General features: G+C 35.2%; 1 protein-coding gene across 1 annotated transcript in view; it reads left to right on the top strand.

The window, feature by feature from the left end:
- The window catches only part of KCNT2 (potassium sodium-activated channel subfamily T member 2), a 281,133-nt gene that overhangs the window by 168,350 nt on the left and 95,241 nt on the right, over nucleotides 1-17,542 (top strand). Inside the window, exons 16-17 of the mRNA XM_027122465.1 lie at nucleotides 14,787-14,936; nucleotides 16,316-16,545. Of these exons, the coding sequence (XP_026978266.1) occupies nucleotides 14,787-14,936; nucleotides 16,316-16,545 (380 nt within the window). The remainder of the gene's footprint in view (nucleotides 1-14,786; nucleotides 14,937-16,315; nucleotides 16,546-17,542) is intronic.

Here is a 17,542-nt window from a genome sequence, read left to right on the forward strand (position 1 = left end):
CCAAATTATCAGAACAGTTAGTAGACCTTCAATTGGCCCATCTTGATGACATTTTGTCTCTATCAAAATTTAATTTTTTCTTTTCCTTTCCATTTACTTCCATGAAAATATTTATTTATTTCATTAATCCCATCCAAGAGGTAATATTTTTGCTCTTAGTGATCCTCAATGGGAAGGAAAGAGAGAATTGATAAGAAAAATATTGCAAAGTTAGAATTTACACAACTTGGCCACTGATGAGTTATGGATGTAGAAAAGAGAAAAAAAGAAAAAAATCCCTTTACACACTGAGGTTTGACAGTAGAGAACTATAAAATGTGTGGTTTGTGCAGGAGAAAGGAGTTTGGTATTGGATCTATTTGCTTTCTGATGCGGGTATCATTGCTCGTGGAAATTACTGCTACTCTTGGTTCCGGAGGAGAGATCAGGGTTATTCAGGGCCACAGAGGTGAAAGCAGAAATGGTGGGGATTTGGGGAAAATGACCACTTAAGGCTTTTCCTTAGGAAACAGATGGAAGAAAAGGACAGCAACTATAGTATAGCCTAACAGAACAAAAAGGAGCAAGGATTTCTAGAAAGAACTAGATGGTTGACAATACAGACGATTTAAGATGGAGAAGACAAACAGAATTAGTAGGTCACTGGTCTCTGGGAAGTTCTGAGAAAACAATTTTGGACGATGGAGACTTTCTCATTTTGAGATAGTGTGAACAAATAAGGAGATGATAAGAAAGTGAAGCCTGGTCGAAGGCCGCCACTTCATTAAGTTTGTCCAGGAAGATAAGAAAGAAAAATAATGAAAGCTCTATTGCACAGCAGATAGTTCTGCTGGTTCCACAGAAAGCTGCTTCTTTGATCATGGCAATTAAGAAAGATTGTCTGTATATCCCTGGTGGTCCTGTCTCCATTTCTCCCATCACACACACACACACACACACACACACACACACACACACGCACACACGCACACACACGCACACACACACACACTTCAAGACTGGAGGTCTGAATGGGGTAATTGCAAGAAAGGGAAATGATATACCTCTGAAGGTTACTCATTTTTCTTTTATATAAAATAATAACATGGACTGAAAATCTCCACAGAACTACATTTTATTAGGTGTATCCAAAATCTGTTTGATTACCCGAGAAATGTTTTTCCTAATCACGCCTATTAAAAGATTAACTAGAGGGCTTCCCTGGTGGCACAGTGGTTGAAAGTCCGCCTGCCGATGCAGGGGACACGGGTTCGTGCCCCGGTCTGGGAAGATCCCACATGCTGCGGAGCGGCTGGGCCCGTGAGCCATGGCCGCTGAGCCTGCACATCCAGAGCCTGTGCTCCGCAACTGGAGAGGCCACAACGGTGAGAGGCCCGCGTACCGCAAAAAAAAAAAGAAAAAAAAGATTAACTAGAACATTATTCTATTAAACATATCTTGAGAAATACAGGTCCTGCTCAGTCTGACAGTCCTCTGCTTGGAAAGGCTTTAATAGCTCATCTTTCATTATCAAATTAGATTTAAGTATATCCATTTTATTTATTTAAAGCCCTGTATGCTCTAGTACTAATTTATTTTTATATCCTTATTTCTCATGATACTCATATGTATCGTGTTCTCCAAATAACATGATCCTAAATATACTTTGCGGTTTCCACCTTCTACATCTTTTTTTAACGTTGTTCCCTCTGCCTTGAATTTTTTCTGCCTTCCTAGAGGGTTTTGCTAGAATTCGAAAATTCTATCTCCTCAAGAATATTTTTAAACTCCCCAATTTAATGTGATCTTTCCCTTCTACAAACTCACATAGAATTTTATGACGTTCTGCCAGAGCATGTGTTATGGTCCTTTTATTTTTTCCTACATAATAGGGTATAATTTCGTTTGAGGTGGAGAACATGTCTTACTCATTCTTATACCTTCTATAGTGTTTCACAGCATGAATGCTCAAAAAACACTAGTTAAGTAAATGAAGTAAAGGATATACTAAAGATGATTCATTGAGGCCCCTGGTTCAAAGTAGTTTATGATCCACTGTCTTCATCTGCTCTTCCTCATCTGCTCCATTGAAATGATACCAAATAAATAAAAGTCATAAGCTTTTATCAGTGAAAAAGAAGAGATTTCAGTGAATTTCTAGAAGATGGAAAGTGGGTAAATAAACTTGATGAAACCTCCATCCCGGCATATGTTTAGAAGGTGATACAGCAGGACAAAATCCCAGCCCCCAGTGAGGCTCTGGGGTGCAAGATACCTAGAAAGAAGAGGACACATTTTGATTGAATTTCTGTATACAGAACAAGTTACCCCTGTTTCATCCACCACAGTACCATTTCTCTATAATTAAGTTTAGTCAGACATTTACCACTGGGAAAAATCAGATTTTTCCTGAATGAATTAGTCTGAGTTATAAGCCAGCATATAGTTTGGGGTTGGGGTTCAACCCTCTTAATCTGGCATTTAGAGACCCCAGACTAGATAGTTTGAGCCCTTCTTGCTTAATATAAGATGTAACCTGTGTAATATGAATTAACAAATCATATTCACAGACAAGGGAATCTATTTAATATCCCTATATATTATACTCAGAACTTTGAAATATGGCTCCTGTCATTTGCTGACAGCCAGCATGCAGGTTGAAATGAAGGGAACAAATCCAGCTAGAAGAGAACAATATCTGTATTCACACTGGAATTGTTTTGGTGTAATAGGGATGTTGGGTCTTCTACTCACTAGGAAACAATTTTTTCTAAGGTCAAAAAACTATAACATTTGAAAGGAGAGTCAAATGTTTGGAAGCAAGGAGAGTCACAGTAAATGAGAACAAAAATACATTAAAAAGAAATTCAAATGTATTTTTGAACAGTAGAGAAGTATAAATAATAGTTCACAAGAATACTGAAGGATTATGAAAGGGTGATAATGATTGTTCAAAGGAATAAAATGCTGAGGAATTTCTTTATTTGTAGAGTTTAAAATTTTCAGAATATTTAACTTAAATTTGTTGATTATGATTCTGGAGTATATGATTTTCTCTTCAATAATAATGGGAAAAGCCATAATACATAAATACACAAATCCAGAATAGCTAAAAATAATTGTAATTATTACTCCCAGGAAGATACGAAAAGGAGTTATAGTAGAGAAATAGAAAGTAAAGACCTTTTGAAATTAACAGAGTGATTATAAAAACCTTGAAAGATAACATCATAGAAATCTTGAGGATTTCAGATTTAAAAAAAGAGAAAGAGATAGAATATGTAGGAAAAATAATTCACAGTACACGAGATCAATCTTAAAGAGGTAATATCTGATTTGGTGGGAATTCCAGAAAGGATGGAGAGAATAGAATGCAAGAAATTATAACAGAAGGGAGATTTAAATCTTTAAATAGACCGGGTTTCTTGCTTGTGAATGACAATGAATGAAAGAGAACCACACCTAGAGACATAACACTGCCAAATTATAAAGCAGTAATGATGAAGAAGAATTCTCTTAAAGTTGTAGAAAGGAAGAGAAATCTCAATATTGACTAGGATTCTTAACTTTAGGCAAGGATATTCATTGAGCTAGTCTGATTATAAAGAGGTGTATGGAGGAATATAGATAACTCATAGAACAGGAAAGTTAGCCTTTATTTAGGCTCAACATGCACGAACAGTTCCCACTACCCCACCTCACAGCTAACCCAATAAGGAACTTTGACCTCTGAACATCCTGGGAGCCAACTACCTCTGCAGCCAGACATCTCAACAATATAGATGCCCCCTCGCCTGCCTGTTTCCTCATTTAGCTCACTTCCAAAATAAACTCTCGCATTTGTGTCCAATTGGTAGAACCTAGGTCACATGTCTGTACCATAGCTAAAACCAAAGATTTCTTTAATAAAAGCTATGGTCAAGATAGGAAAAGCCAGACAAGTCTCAACAAGAGACTGGACTAGATTAAAAGCAACATATACAATGGGATGTGGCAAAGGAAGTTTCTGTTTTCTCTCCCAACTGGAAAAAAAAAAGGTGGTCATAAACTCCAAGAAAATGAAGAAGAAACTATAATAAATCCAATTAAAATGTGCCATAATACTGAACAATAGGTTGTCAGTAAGTAAGGAATTTTTTTTTTTGTATTCTCTCTTGAATTGCTCAGGGAATACAGAGAAGTTTATATAATTATAGCATTCCACTGAACTCTTAAATGAACTATGTTACAATAATCCGAATAATGTAATCACTGAACTCAGGTTCTCTGTACTTTTTTTTTCCAGCTTTATTATAATTGACATGTGACGTATAAGTTTGAGATGTACAACGGGTTCTCCACTTTTATCTGAAGCCATTGATTTATTTATAGCCAGGGAACAAAATACAGATATTTGCATTTTCAACAATGTAAAAAGGTGCAGCAAATGATATTTTAGAGAAAAGTAGGGAGGAGATGTAGAAGGGAGAGTAGCTAATATCCTCAGCCTACAAAATGGAAAATCAAGAGACCTGTATCTATAGTCACTGCTACTCTATACTTACAGCCCTGTGGGGAATCTGTTGTGAGATAATTATTTTCTCTCACACCTCAGAGATGGTGGTCAATAGAAAATGCCTACAATGACATAGTAATGAAATTTGATAACACATTTTAATTGAGATACCTCAAAACTCTTCAAATGAAGCCCAGAATCTGGAAGCATTTTTTTTTTTTGGTCAATTTAAGTTATGAATGAAGTCCCATGCTAAAAATAGCACTGAATAGAATTAAAATATTGTTATGGTTTGGTCATTCATTCATTCATCCCACGATAACAATCACATGCATTCATACAGTGTAAGGCACTGTGTTAGGAGTTCGGGAAATACAAAAATGAAAACGTTCCATTCTGGTCACAAAAACTAATAAAACCACAAGGCAGAACACAATGTAAACGTGGCTTATGTATGTTTGCAATGTATTATAAGTTTCCCCTAGTAGATTTATTTTATTAATGTAGTTTCTTTTAGCTATGGTAAGATTAGTTTGCATACCTTGAGAATAAACCAAATGACAACATGGACAGCCAGTGAAGAAACTTGCCAGTTACACATAATTTTAAAAGAGCAAAAAACATACTCAAAATGATAAAATGTGAATAACAACAATAGGAGCTTATGAAACTCCTATATCCCTAAATATTAATATTTATAGAATACAACTTTCCCGAAGACTTCACTATGATGTTCTCAACTAAAGTGACAGATACAGCAGAGCAATGCAAATGCACAAGAGCACGGAGTACTCGACCATAAGCTAAGTGTATGGTACTTATTCATAAGCAAGCAGGCTGTGTTCTGAGAGAGAGGGGGGAAGGTACACCTTCGCTATGGATTTTTATTAATGCTAAAGGAGAACAGTTTAAAATCAGTGGGATATGACTTATTTAATAATGGAATTAAAGAGCTGAGAATTCAGTGTCATTATGAGAGATGAATTTATTTTTCACCTGACAGTTTAAGAAGCAGGTGAAAAGTCTTCACAGAATTTTAGGATTTGTGTGTGTGATAATTAGGCGGCTTCTTGAGTTAAGTGAGCACTTCAGAAAACCACACTAGAATTTTTGAAGAACAAACTTTAAGGGTAGTGAGTTTGGGCTACTTTCATGTGCAATCAGCCTTTCAAATTTAACGGTGGAGCTTTATTTCATTTCTCTTTGAAATCTCTTTCAAAAGGGTGTTCACTGTTTATGTTCACTATTAAGAATGCTTGAAAGTTGTATAGCATTTCTCTACTCTCCTCACTTTCACAGCAATTTTTCTTATCCTGAGAATGGCAAACAGCTTTCTGGTTCCATCTAGTGGCTGAAAATTGATTATCATCCTCTACATGGTTTTAATGTTAGGACTCAGGTTTTTATTTTGATGTCTGATACCATAAAAAGCTGGGGAAGTTCAGCTTAATCTTGAGTTTTATTACTTAATCTTGAGTTTTATAACCTCCTCTACTTAGAGTTCTTGACTACATTTCTTTCTAGGTAAGATAATCCAATTTGTGTGTCAGATCGATCCCCGGACCAGCAAGAATAAACATTCATCCAAAGTTCTGTATTAGCTCTCTCTTTTGTAGCCTCACCTGTAGTGGAAGTTTCCGTCTACTCTAATATGCCCTTTCCATTCCATAAATTACAATTATGTTTTCAATGACACAGGCTACAATTTGTCAAAGTCATTTCTTTTACTTGCAGTGTTCACTGTAGATTCCTGACATTAATAGTAAAGGGAATTGGAATACCATTTAAATATTTTAATTTTTAAATAAAGTAAAAGCTTGGGACAATTGTGAATTAATGTAATTCATGTATGTTTTCAGAGAGGCTCCTGTAAAGAATATAAACAATTATCTGGAACCAAGCTGACATTAAATTGGTGAACTACTAGAGTATGGAATTAAATAAAATATGTTAATTTCAGTTATATTAAAACCTTTGAGTCACTTGTTTTAGACTTTTTACATCTACTTTCAATCTAGTATAATGAGGTAATAAATAGATTTTCTTATGTTTAAAATAAAACATCATAAGGAAATTTTATCTTATGTAACTCTGCAAGTATAAATTTAAATGACACCTTTTCCTAAGGCAAAGATTTCCTCCAGTTATATGTAAAGCCTTTTATTACATTTTGAAGAATGGATTTTATACCAAAGATACCTTGTGACAATATGTTCTTTATTCCCATTGATGTGAAAATAATTTAGTTTGGTAATAAAAATAAGTATATAAAAGCAACTAATTTGGCAATCTGTGTCAATTTTGGTGAATGTGAAACTAACCATTTTTTGTATATTTAAATGCCTTATTTAGGATTGAAGAGAACAAAATGTACTAGCAAAACTAAATCCAATAATTAGGATGCAGAGGTGTTTAAAATGACAGATATAATATTGTAGAAGAGATGGATTTGCACTAATAATTTCATTGTACAATCTTGAAGGCAGTAATGCCTGCCTACACTTCTTGAGTTTACCTTTAGTTTGGTGGCATCTTTAAATACACAAAGAAAATATGAAAGTAAAATTCAAATTTTACCTTCTAAAAGTTATTAGTTTGAGTTTTACAAAAACATACATCTTCATAAAAATAGGGCATTGTCCATCAAATAAGCTTGTATGCTGTTTTTAAAAAAATGCAAACCACATTACTGAGCAGGGTCATTCAGTACATTCCTGAAATAGGAACAGAGAGTGCAGTATAATAAGACTTCAAGGTATTGTATCTGGAACAGGAAATTACAGTTAGATTCTTATTTTCTCCTTTTGGGAAAATTTGATGTGGGGGAATTTTTTTTTTTTTTTTTTTGCGGTACGCGGGCCTCTCACTGTTGCGGCCTCTCCCGTTGCGGAGCACAGGCTCCGGACGCGCAGGCTCAGCGGCCATGGCTCACGGGTCCAGCCGCTCCGCGGCATGTGGGATCTTCCCGGACCGGGGCACGAACCCGTGTCCCCTGCATCGGCAGGGGGACTATCAACCACAGCGCCACCAGGGAAGCCCTGATGTAGGGAAATTTTGAAAACCAAAACCATGTCAGATTCTTTTACTGCATTCAGAGGCCTGTATGAAGCACGTTTCTGCAAATTGCAGACCCAAGCACTTATTAACTGACAGTCCTGTGCCAACTGGTTGGTCGTGTTGAAGCACAGGAGACTGTATGGGAGTTAATTTGCTCTCCGGCAATAAAAACCCATTTGCCTTGAAAGTGTAATTGTGGGTTAACAAGGGATGTTCAACTTGCATTTGAAAGAAAAATAAAATCAGTTGTCAAATTTAATTTATGCACCATTGAAAAGTTAACTGGAGCAAATGATATTTCTAACTTGGGAACAATAAACAGGATAGAACGAACATACCTTTTCTTAAATTTTTATTTTATTTTTATTTATTTATTTTTTTTAAAGTGAAAGCAGGTTTATTTAGAGACAGAATTCCATAGACAGAATGTGGTCCATCTCAGAGAGTGAAAGAGGCCCTGAAATATGGGGTGGTTGGTTCTTTATGGGCTGGGTAATTTCATAGGCTCATTAGTGGGAGAATTATTACAACTATTTTGGGGAAGGGGCAGAGATTTCCAGGAATTGGGTCACTGCCCACTGTTTGGCCTTTTATGGTCATGAGAGGGACTTTTCATGTTGTCCCAGGATTGGTGACCATAACCTAAAACCAAGGAGGAAAAAGAGTCAACTATCCCATTTTCTAATCTCCCCACCTTTCTGTAGAAAGAGAAGATCAGAGAGGGAACCAGTAGTGCAGCAGTGTTTTTGCACCTACCCCCAGCGAAGTGAAGTCCAAAAAATGACCTAATACTCGTGGAGTATCTGCAGGAAGTGGGAACTAGCAATTCGTTCCCTAGTTGGACATCTGCGTATGTAGTTTTCTGTGATTATTTGAACATGAAGAAAAAAGAATTTGAGAGAGAGAGATGGCAGAACCTTCCCTCCCATGCTTGGGTTTCCAGCAGCACAGCTGATGGCTTAAAAAGATTTGCACTCTCTCTCTGTGGTACCCCATCTAAGGGTTCTGCCTACAAGGTGAGGAAACCCAAGCAGCCATAGGGTGGATGGGATGTGTTGCTGGGAAGTAGGTGAGATAGAGTGAAAGAGAGTTTCTTGCTTCCCAGTGATGGTGCCCAGAGGCCCACCCCTCATACCCCACAAAGTATGTTCACATGTCTCTACAAGACACCTTCACAGAGGCCATTGCTGACCAGTTAGAGTCACTTCTAAGCATCAGCATTCCAGGGAGAATTAGCCTGACCTGGGAAGATTGGAGTTTCAAATCAGATGGGATTGGGTTTTTTAATAACTGAACATGATTTGAAAGAAGTGGAATCTGCCCAAGACATTATTATTATAGGACAGGGATGGAAATTTGACAGAGCATGGCTGAAGGCTACAAGGTCGTGAAGATTTTAACATGGAAGTTGTAATTTACTTCAACGGACATTTGTTTGTTTGTTTGTTTTCTCATAAACAATTCTCTATCACCTGTCCTTACACTTTCCTTTTTTTTTTTTCCCAAATATTTTTCTCACTAAGACCTTTGTTAAGGGTTTAAAATGCAGACAAGAGCAGGCACAAGCTTCTTTTCCTTCTAAGCTGCCCACTGACATTTTTCTAAGGCTCTCATGACTATGGTATTGGATGCATGGATTTCACAGCATTACCCTTTATTCAGGGCAAATAGAGATCTAAAGAGATTCAAGTACTGAGCATACACGTTCATTCTGTACTTCCTTTACTTTCTTAGTAGAATATTTTCTTTTCATATTCCTCTTCTTCCTTCTTTCTTTTTCTACTAACACCTTTACAAACAGCTGGAGCAGCCATTATTTTGAAAATAAAGGTGTACCTAAACCTGCCTAGGAAGAATTGATTACTATTTAATTACCAGTCAATATGGTAGAGCAGCCTCGAAAGTGTATGAAATAGACTACGGGCTATCCTACTTTACAGGTTGGGGTTTACTTCGAGGTTAACAGGAATTAAATGCACAAGCCAACTATTTTCCCTAAATGTTCATTTGATTAGTGTAAACACATAGTAAGTCTTTTTAAAAGGGCTTTTCACGGAGCTTTCCATTCTTTGCTTTTTTAGCCTTAATATCTTCTGTGTTGTTTACTGCTGCTGAGGTTAAGTTCATTTCATATCCATTTATGATTACGAAACTCAGTGAAGGTCCTCCTCGCATTCTAACAGCAAATTCATCATGGGGAAAGTAATTGGTGAGACCTAAAACATGATTCTGGTGAAGGAGAAAGGAATTATATGATTAGAAAAGCAGAACATTTAGTAACTGAGCATGAAGAACATTGTTAGGTTATTCTTTGTTCACTTAACAAAACATTTATTAAGCAGTTACTCTGTGTCAGAACAGATGTCTTGTCTCAGAGATACAGTGGTAAACAGGACATGATCCCTTTCCTCATGGGGCCTATTTCACAGGGAAGCAAGACATTAAGGATTAGTTAATACAATTTAGTGTTATAATATCATGAAGGAAGTACACCACCGCACAGCTGAGAGAGTAATGCCTGAGCTGTGGGTCCAGGAACGAGGAAGGCGTAGGAGGAAGAAAGAACAGCATTGTGAGAAGACCAAGATAAAAGAGTCTCTTCTTCAGGGGAAATTAAAGACTGCTCATGGCTGGAGAACTCAAGAGAAACGACACAGGAATGATATTTGAAATTTGGAAGACAGGCATGGCATAGGTCAGGAGGGCTTTGTAATGATGGTAAGAAAGTTCACCTTTTTCAAATGGAAGGAGGAAGCCCTTTAACTATTTTCAGCAGGAGAGTGACATGAAGTGATTTGAGATTTTGAAATTCACTCCTAATGTAGCACCAATCAACACAGGAAGCAAGGAAGCTAGGAGATGGGTTAGCACAGTTTTTAGGAGTGTAAGAGTGGATGGTGGAGAAATAGGTAAGTGCTACTTACGAGCTACTTAAGTGGTAGAACTAAAGAATTCTCTTGTATAAAATATTTGGAAATATATTATTTATTTATATGATACATTTCCTCTCATTCAAAAATAATCTTGAATTAAGTCTCCCCAGATACGTAAAGTGGGAAAAGACAAAGGAAAATTCGGGTAGAATGGTAAGTTGAAGACAAATCAGAAGTTTTTTATTTTGTTTTTGTTTTTTTACAAATCTACAGGCTATAAAATGCCTTGTATTATTAATAAGGGTAAAAGGAAAATTTGGCTCTCACATTCTAGTATCCTGAAGAAAAGTAATAGAACAGCTACACATTCACACTAAATATTGGAGTTACTCAGAACTGAAGCTTCGGAGTAAGGGGCAGTGTTTGTAGCCAGACTGCCTGGGTTGAATTCTTTGGTCTGTCCATGCTGGCAAGACCAAAGACTTGAAACCATTAAGCCTCAGTTTCTTTATCTGTGTGATGGGCATAATACTAGCATGCATCTCACAGATTGTCAGAAGAATTAAATGCTGTCATTAAACAAACATTTTTTGAACATTCACTGTATTCTAGAAGATGTTCTATTTACTGGAGATCCCACAGAGATCAGGATAGACAATGGACTGAGAAGTTCTGGTGCTTACATTCTGCTGCAGGATGAGTGAGAGATGGTGGAAGAAATAGACAAGTAATAAACATACAAATGAAGATTGTCAATATCACAAGGCTGTCAATTTCACCCAAATTTATTAATCATCCCAATAATCATATCAAAGGTATTCTTTTTGAAGTAAACCAGCTGATTTTAAGTTCGTATGGAAAAATGAAGAGACAAGAATAGCAAGAAAATTTTTGAAGGAGAATAATAACGAGAGGGATTATCCTGATGTATTTTGAAACAATTTTATAGCTACAATAGTCGACCTAGGTAGTGTTAGGTAATGGGTAGAGGCAAGTCAATTTGACCGACTAGAAAGTTGAGATCGAGGCCCGTAGGCAACAGGAATTTGGTGTTTGATAGGGGAGTTATTTTAAACCAGGGTGTGAAAAGATGGACTATTCAATAAATTGAAAAACTGGGTAGCTTTTTGGAAAAAAATTGTTGATACATTCCTCATAGTAAGAGGGGAAAATATTACTTTCTGCCTAAATAAAATGTTAGTCTCAAAATGTTGGTAAGCAGGGAGGCTTTGTATAGGGCAGCCTGTAATGCTGCCTTGAAAGGTAGCAGTGAAAAATATAACAACAAAAAGCTTAAAATCCTTACTACTAGCCCTGGTTTGTGTTTTCACTTTGGTGATGCATTTTAGTTTTTATTTGTTAGAAAATATTTCAGCTATTCAAAGGTATAAGAATATTATTATGAGCATCCATGAACCTAGCATTCCAAATTTAGAAAAAATAAACATTCCACATGTTTGTGAAGCCCACATATACTATCTCTGATTTATGTGTCTTCTTCCCTAGGACCTGGTTAACTAAATGAGCCACCTAGCGCTACTTAATCCTTTTAACATTTCGTATTTGAGATTTCCCCATGGTGCTTTATAAGCATTAGTACTTACATTTTCACTTTTATCTGTATGGATGTTTATTCATTTAATTTTCATATTTCTGATGGGCATGGGCACTTAAGGTGTTTATTTTTATTTTTCTCTTCCATCAGCAGATACTTTCAAGTCCACTTGCAGAACACACCCAGGATCTCACCTGGTCCAAGCCATCATCTTCTTGCTAAATCATTGCAATAAACTCCTCACTGCTCATTGCTGCTGCTTCAGTCTATTCTCAGGACAATGACCAGAGGGATTTTTGCAAAGTATAAGTCAGAATCTTTTGCAAATTTTACCTATAAAGGTCAAAGTAGTAAGATTTTAGAAATCCCTTCATGACCTGTCTCCCTGCCAGTTACTTCTCTGGCCTCCTTTTCTCCTCCTTCCTCAACCTCAGCCAAACTGGCTTCCTTGCTTCTCCTCAGCCATACCAGGCATCCCCCTGCCTCAGGGAAGCACTTGCTGCTGCTTCTGCCAGAAACAGTCTTCTCCCCTGTGACTACCTCTCTCATCCATTTCAAGATTTTTACTTAAATGGCATTCTCTCAGCGAGGTCTTCCTCAGTCATACTATTTATACTCCAATCCACCCCTGAAAACGATTTCCCTCTCTGCTTTATTTTTCCCCCCACCACTTATCACTTCCAACACATAATTTGCTGTATTGTCAGTTTTCCTCCACTAAAGGATTCAAGAAAGAAAGTAGGTCTGCCCTTTTTGTCAACTGTCATCGCCTAGAAATCTAGAACTTTTCTTGCCGCCTCCCACGTGCTCAATAAATATTTCATGTAGGAATTAATAAGTGAGACTTGGACATACCCATTAGTAGTAGATGGAGTTGCTCATTTCCAACATTTCTCAAGTAATTAACATGAAGTGAAAGCAAAAAGAATTATATATTTACAATTAGCTGAACTTAGAGATTCATTAAAGATGTTTGGTAAAAAGGTGCCAGTATAAAATAGCATGGAACCAGCAAGTAATTTAAGGAAATTCATCAGAGCTGTCCTTGTCTGACCCCGTCCTTCTCTGTTTCCTTCCAAGTTACCATATTGTGTTTCCATTTCAGCTGCTGGAATTAGATTTGTGATTCTCTTGAATAGCTTTTAGTGCCCTTATGTGACAATTATTTGACCCCATGAGGCCTTTTGGATGACACACAAACCCTGATGAATTACTGGCACCTTCTCTTACATTTTCAGCCCTTTAAACGAATTCTATCTTTGCCAAGTACTATCTTGCCAAGTAGCAATATGTTACCTACCAAAAATAGTTTTATTTCTGTTGGCCAAAGGAAGAGTTTTCTCCACCAAGAACAATCATTCTTAGGAAGTAGTAGTTAGGTGTAGCCATATATAGTCAATAGCCAAATGTGTTTTGTTTTATTTTCCTAGTTTCAAAAATATGTTAACATTACAGAAGAAAGGGTGAAGATTTTAAGAGCAATATTGTTCATATTGTGACTAGGAATGTTGAAAGTGGCTCCCGAATCAGCAATGAGGAAGATATAACAGCAAAATAATAATGGATGCTAACATTTACTGAAGATTACTGTGTTCCCAACATCTGCTAAATGATTTACTTGATTTACTGCATTTTCTCCAACCCAGTGAGACTGATAATGTTTTTACAGAAGTAAAGTATCACAGAGAAGTTAAATAACTCACCCAAGATTGCAGAGTTAGGGTTCACATCAGGCAGTCAGACTCCAAGGCTCAGACTCTTAACCCTTAAACATCCTTAAGAAGGAATGAAGTGCAAGTGAAACATACCTAGAAAATATATGGTTTTTTAAAAATTTATTGACACTTTGAAAATTTTTATAAATGTTTTATGTTTTCAGACAAAACTCAGAGTTTAAAATATGATAAATATGACTTGTCTGCTTTAATCCATCCAGAAGCTACAGAGGTTATGATGAAATATTTTGATTTTTATAAATTCATCTCTTTTCTTCTAGAAGGTTCATTTGTTGTACTTACAGAGTTCATTAACTTTATTCACCAAAAGTAAATGGAATTTATTGTACAAAATGGGAAAAATCATAATTGTATATTCACAATAAATTTTGTCATAAGTTGAGTTTTTAATAAATTTCCCAACTCACTGAGCAGAATATTCTAGAATAAAAAGGAAACTGCACTTTCTGTGATAAACTTATATTCTTTTAAAAAATACTTCTGGTAATCTCTTTTGGAGATCCTTACTTTTATCACAAAGAAGTATCTTTTCTTAACTGATACACAATTGGAAGAAATCCATTGCTATGATATGGATAGAAATTAAGAGTATGTTTTCTATAAAATCAAACTGATAATTTGAGATGTATGTATTCATAATTTTAAATACAAAGCGAAGTCAGTTACATACAGGAGCCAAGCAGGTATCATAAAGGGGATGAAGTGGGCTGTATTACTGAGACTATAAGACAAGTATTATATATAGGTCGTGCATGACATGATATACATAAACAAAGACTAAAAATCAGATGCTATAGCTCACTGGTTCATGATCACAATAAATGCTTTTATTAACTGGATTGTGAAAACCTTCTACTTTTTAAAAATTTGCCATCTCTCAAGCTTCTATGTTGTGTTAGTTTCGAAATTTTTATAGCAACTCTTTGTAAATCGTGTCATCATTTTGAGCACCACACAGATAACTTCTTTGAACTGTGCTTGTCCATTCTTACAGTTGGAAAACTCCAGATTATGTATGACAAGGACTGTTTTTTGAACCACATTCACTGTTTGTCTCTCTCTGTGTGTATGTGTGTATGCTTTTGTTGCAGAGAAGGCCAGCAATCGCCAGAACAATGGCAGAAGATGTACGGCAGATGCTCTGGGAATGAAGTGTACCACATCGTTTTGGAAGAAAGTACATTTTTTGCTGAATATGAAGGAAAGAGCTTCACCTATGCTTCTTTCCATGCACACAAAAAGTATGTTTCTGCTTCCAGAGTGGAATTAAAATATTAATCAGTCATACCTTTAAACACAGTTTTCCATAATATAACCCATATTGGTGCTCATAAGTTGCAATTATTCTTGAATTTTTGACATAATTATTGAGACATTTGAATTCTGGCCTTTGGTATGGTCTCTATGAGTTAAGATTCTTGGGTGTATCATATAACTTAGTAAGAATATTGACTTTAGTATCTTTTAATTTATCTTTAAAAATATTTTAATCCTGTAAAAATTCACATGAAAATGAATCTCCTTTATAAATCTAAATTTTAAAGTGGTGATTAAAAATTTAAACAAAGTAAAAATAACATTTATAAAAGCTAGACATTTTTTTAAAACTTGCTTTGTCCAGAAAAATAAGTTAAAAAATAAATGATAGTACCTTCCAATTCAAACATAGAACATTATTATTTTTGTTCTTTTTGAGAGAAATTCTTTACTTAAGAAATAAAAAGTATGTCTAACATGAAAATAATATATTATTAGTATTATAAAATATTAATATAACATTTTTAAGATTTGTAATAATCTAGTATATTCCAGTAATCTAATATCTAAAGTATTCTACTTTAATTCCCAACATGATTCTGTTTATATACTTTTTTTATATTTAAAAAATATTTTTAAGTTTGATTTATTTGTAACACTGTAAGACATAATGAGATAAAAATATTCAGAAGGTTTTGTGTTTGGAACATAACCTGAAAAAGTATATAAGAAATGTTAAGTAACACCTGTTACATTTAGTGGTTATTATTTCTCCTAATTAAGTTGTGTACCTATTCAATGCTATTTAATTTTTTTTCCTAAATTTTTTTCTAAAATTCAAGACAGAACAAAAATAAATTTAGGGACCCTAATTCTTTCTCTTGTGACCTTGAGTAAGTTTCTTCCTCTCCCCTAAGCCAATGGCTGTCAAACTTTTTTGACCAAAGTAAGAAATACTGTTTTATCTTTTTTGACCAAATTAAGGTATACATTTTATGGTAAGACCCAGTACACACACACAAAATTTACAATAAAACTCTTACCCTTACTAAATGATATGTACTCTGATATTTCTATTATCTTTTATTCCATTCTTTTTTATTAAAAAACATATATAGTCTTAATTAACTAAATTGATTTCACAACACACTAAGGACATAGTTGTTTTTTTTTTTTTCCTTTAAAAACAAGAGCCTTGAACTTTTAGGATCTTTTCAAGCTTTCAAATGTTCTTATTTGAGGTTTTAATTTTTCTCTGCCTTATAATAGTTTAATTATTTTCTTACATATGTGAACTTTAAAAAAAAACAACTAATTGCTGAATTTAACCCTTAAACTCTTTTATTTTCTTTTTTAAATTAAGGTTTGGTGTCTGCTTGATTGGTATTAGGAGGGAGGATAATAAAAACATTTTGCTGAATCCAGGTCCTCGATATATTATGAGTGCTACAGATATATGTTTCTATATTAATATTACCAAAGAAGAGAATTCAGCATTTAAAAACCACGACCATCAGAAAAAAAGCAATGTATCAAGGTCATTTTATCATGGACCATCTAGATTACCTGTACATAGCATAATTGCCAGCATGGGTAAGTATAAATACATTTGGAAATATCATTAGTCTCTTTCTTTGAAAAGAATAATAAATATACTTTAATTTTTCTTAAAATTCCAAAGCCAAATTTAAAACATACTTGTGTGTATTACAAACTTGGTATAGCTAAGTATTACAGAACAAAATTTCTAATCTGTTAAATTGGTAAGAAATTAAGCTAATTCAAAACTTCTAACGATGATTTCATATATCTGATTAGTATATAAGCACCTGACACTTCTGTATTTCTTTGTCAGTTCTCTATTCAGTTATCAGTAGTGGTTCTTTCAAATACTCTCCATTTTTCTCAAAACTCTCCTATCCATCTAATTCTCATCATAGAACTTGGCTTCTGTGACACAGAAATTAAAAAAAAAAAGATTCAGACAAATAAGAATTTCCTTTAAATTTTGCCACCAAACCACCTACACACCTATAAGCATTTCGTTTCTATCACAAGGAAAATGAGTTTCTTCTTTTAACTTCTAATATTTTAGTATAAATGCATTCACTTATGCCATGGACCCTTCTCCATTTCCCCCTTAGGGACTTCAGTCTTTTATTCATCCTCATTACCTAAATTTTTTTTTTTTTTCAAAATCCCTGGTTCATTCTCTCCTCCCTCCCTCTGTCTCTCTCTCTGACTTCACCTCTCTACACACACACACACACACACACACACACACACACACACACACACACACACTTCTGGACCTCATGTTACGACATCATTTTCACAGATAAATTCCTCTAAAGAGCTGTCTGCGGTTGACAGCTTGAAATCTTATCGTTCCCTCACGTCTCTACCAGTTTAGTCTGAAATCTGCAATCATTATATTACTGAAACTCCTCTGGCAAGGCCACCACTCTCCTCTTTGTCACTAAATCCAGTGGACATCTTCGCAGCGTGTGACAGTTCTTAAAATGCTCTAGTGCTTTTCCTCTGCATCCTGTACATTCATTTTCCCTAAATAGTCACATCTGATCTCAGA

Source organism: Aethalodelphis obliquidens, unplaced genomic scaffold (assembly GCF_003676395.1).
Source record: "Aethalodelphis obliquidens isolate GAN/ISIS:26980383/991018 unplaced genomic scaffold, ASM367639v1 scaffold24, whole genome shotgun sequence".
NCBI lineage: Eukaryota > Metazoa > Chordata > Mammalia > Artiodactyla > Delphinidae > Aethalodelphis > Aethalodelphis obliquidens.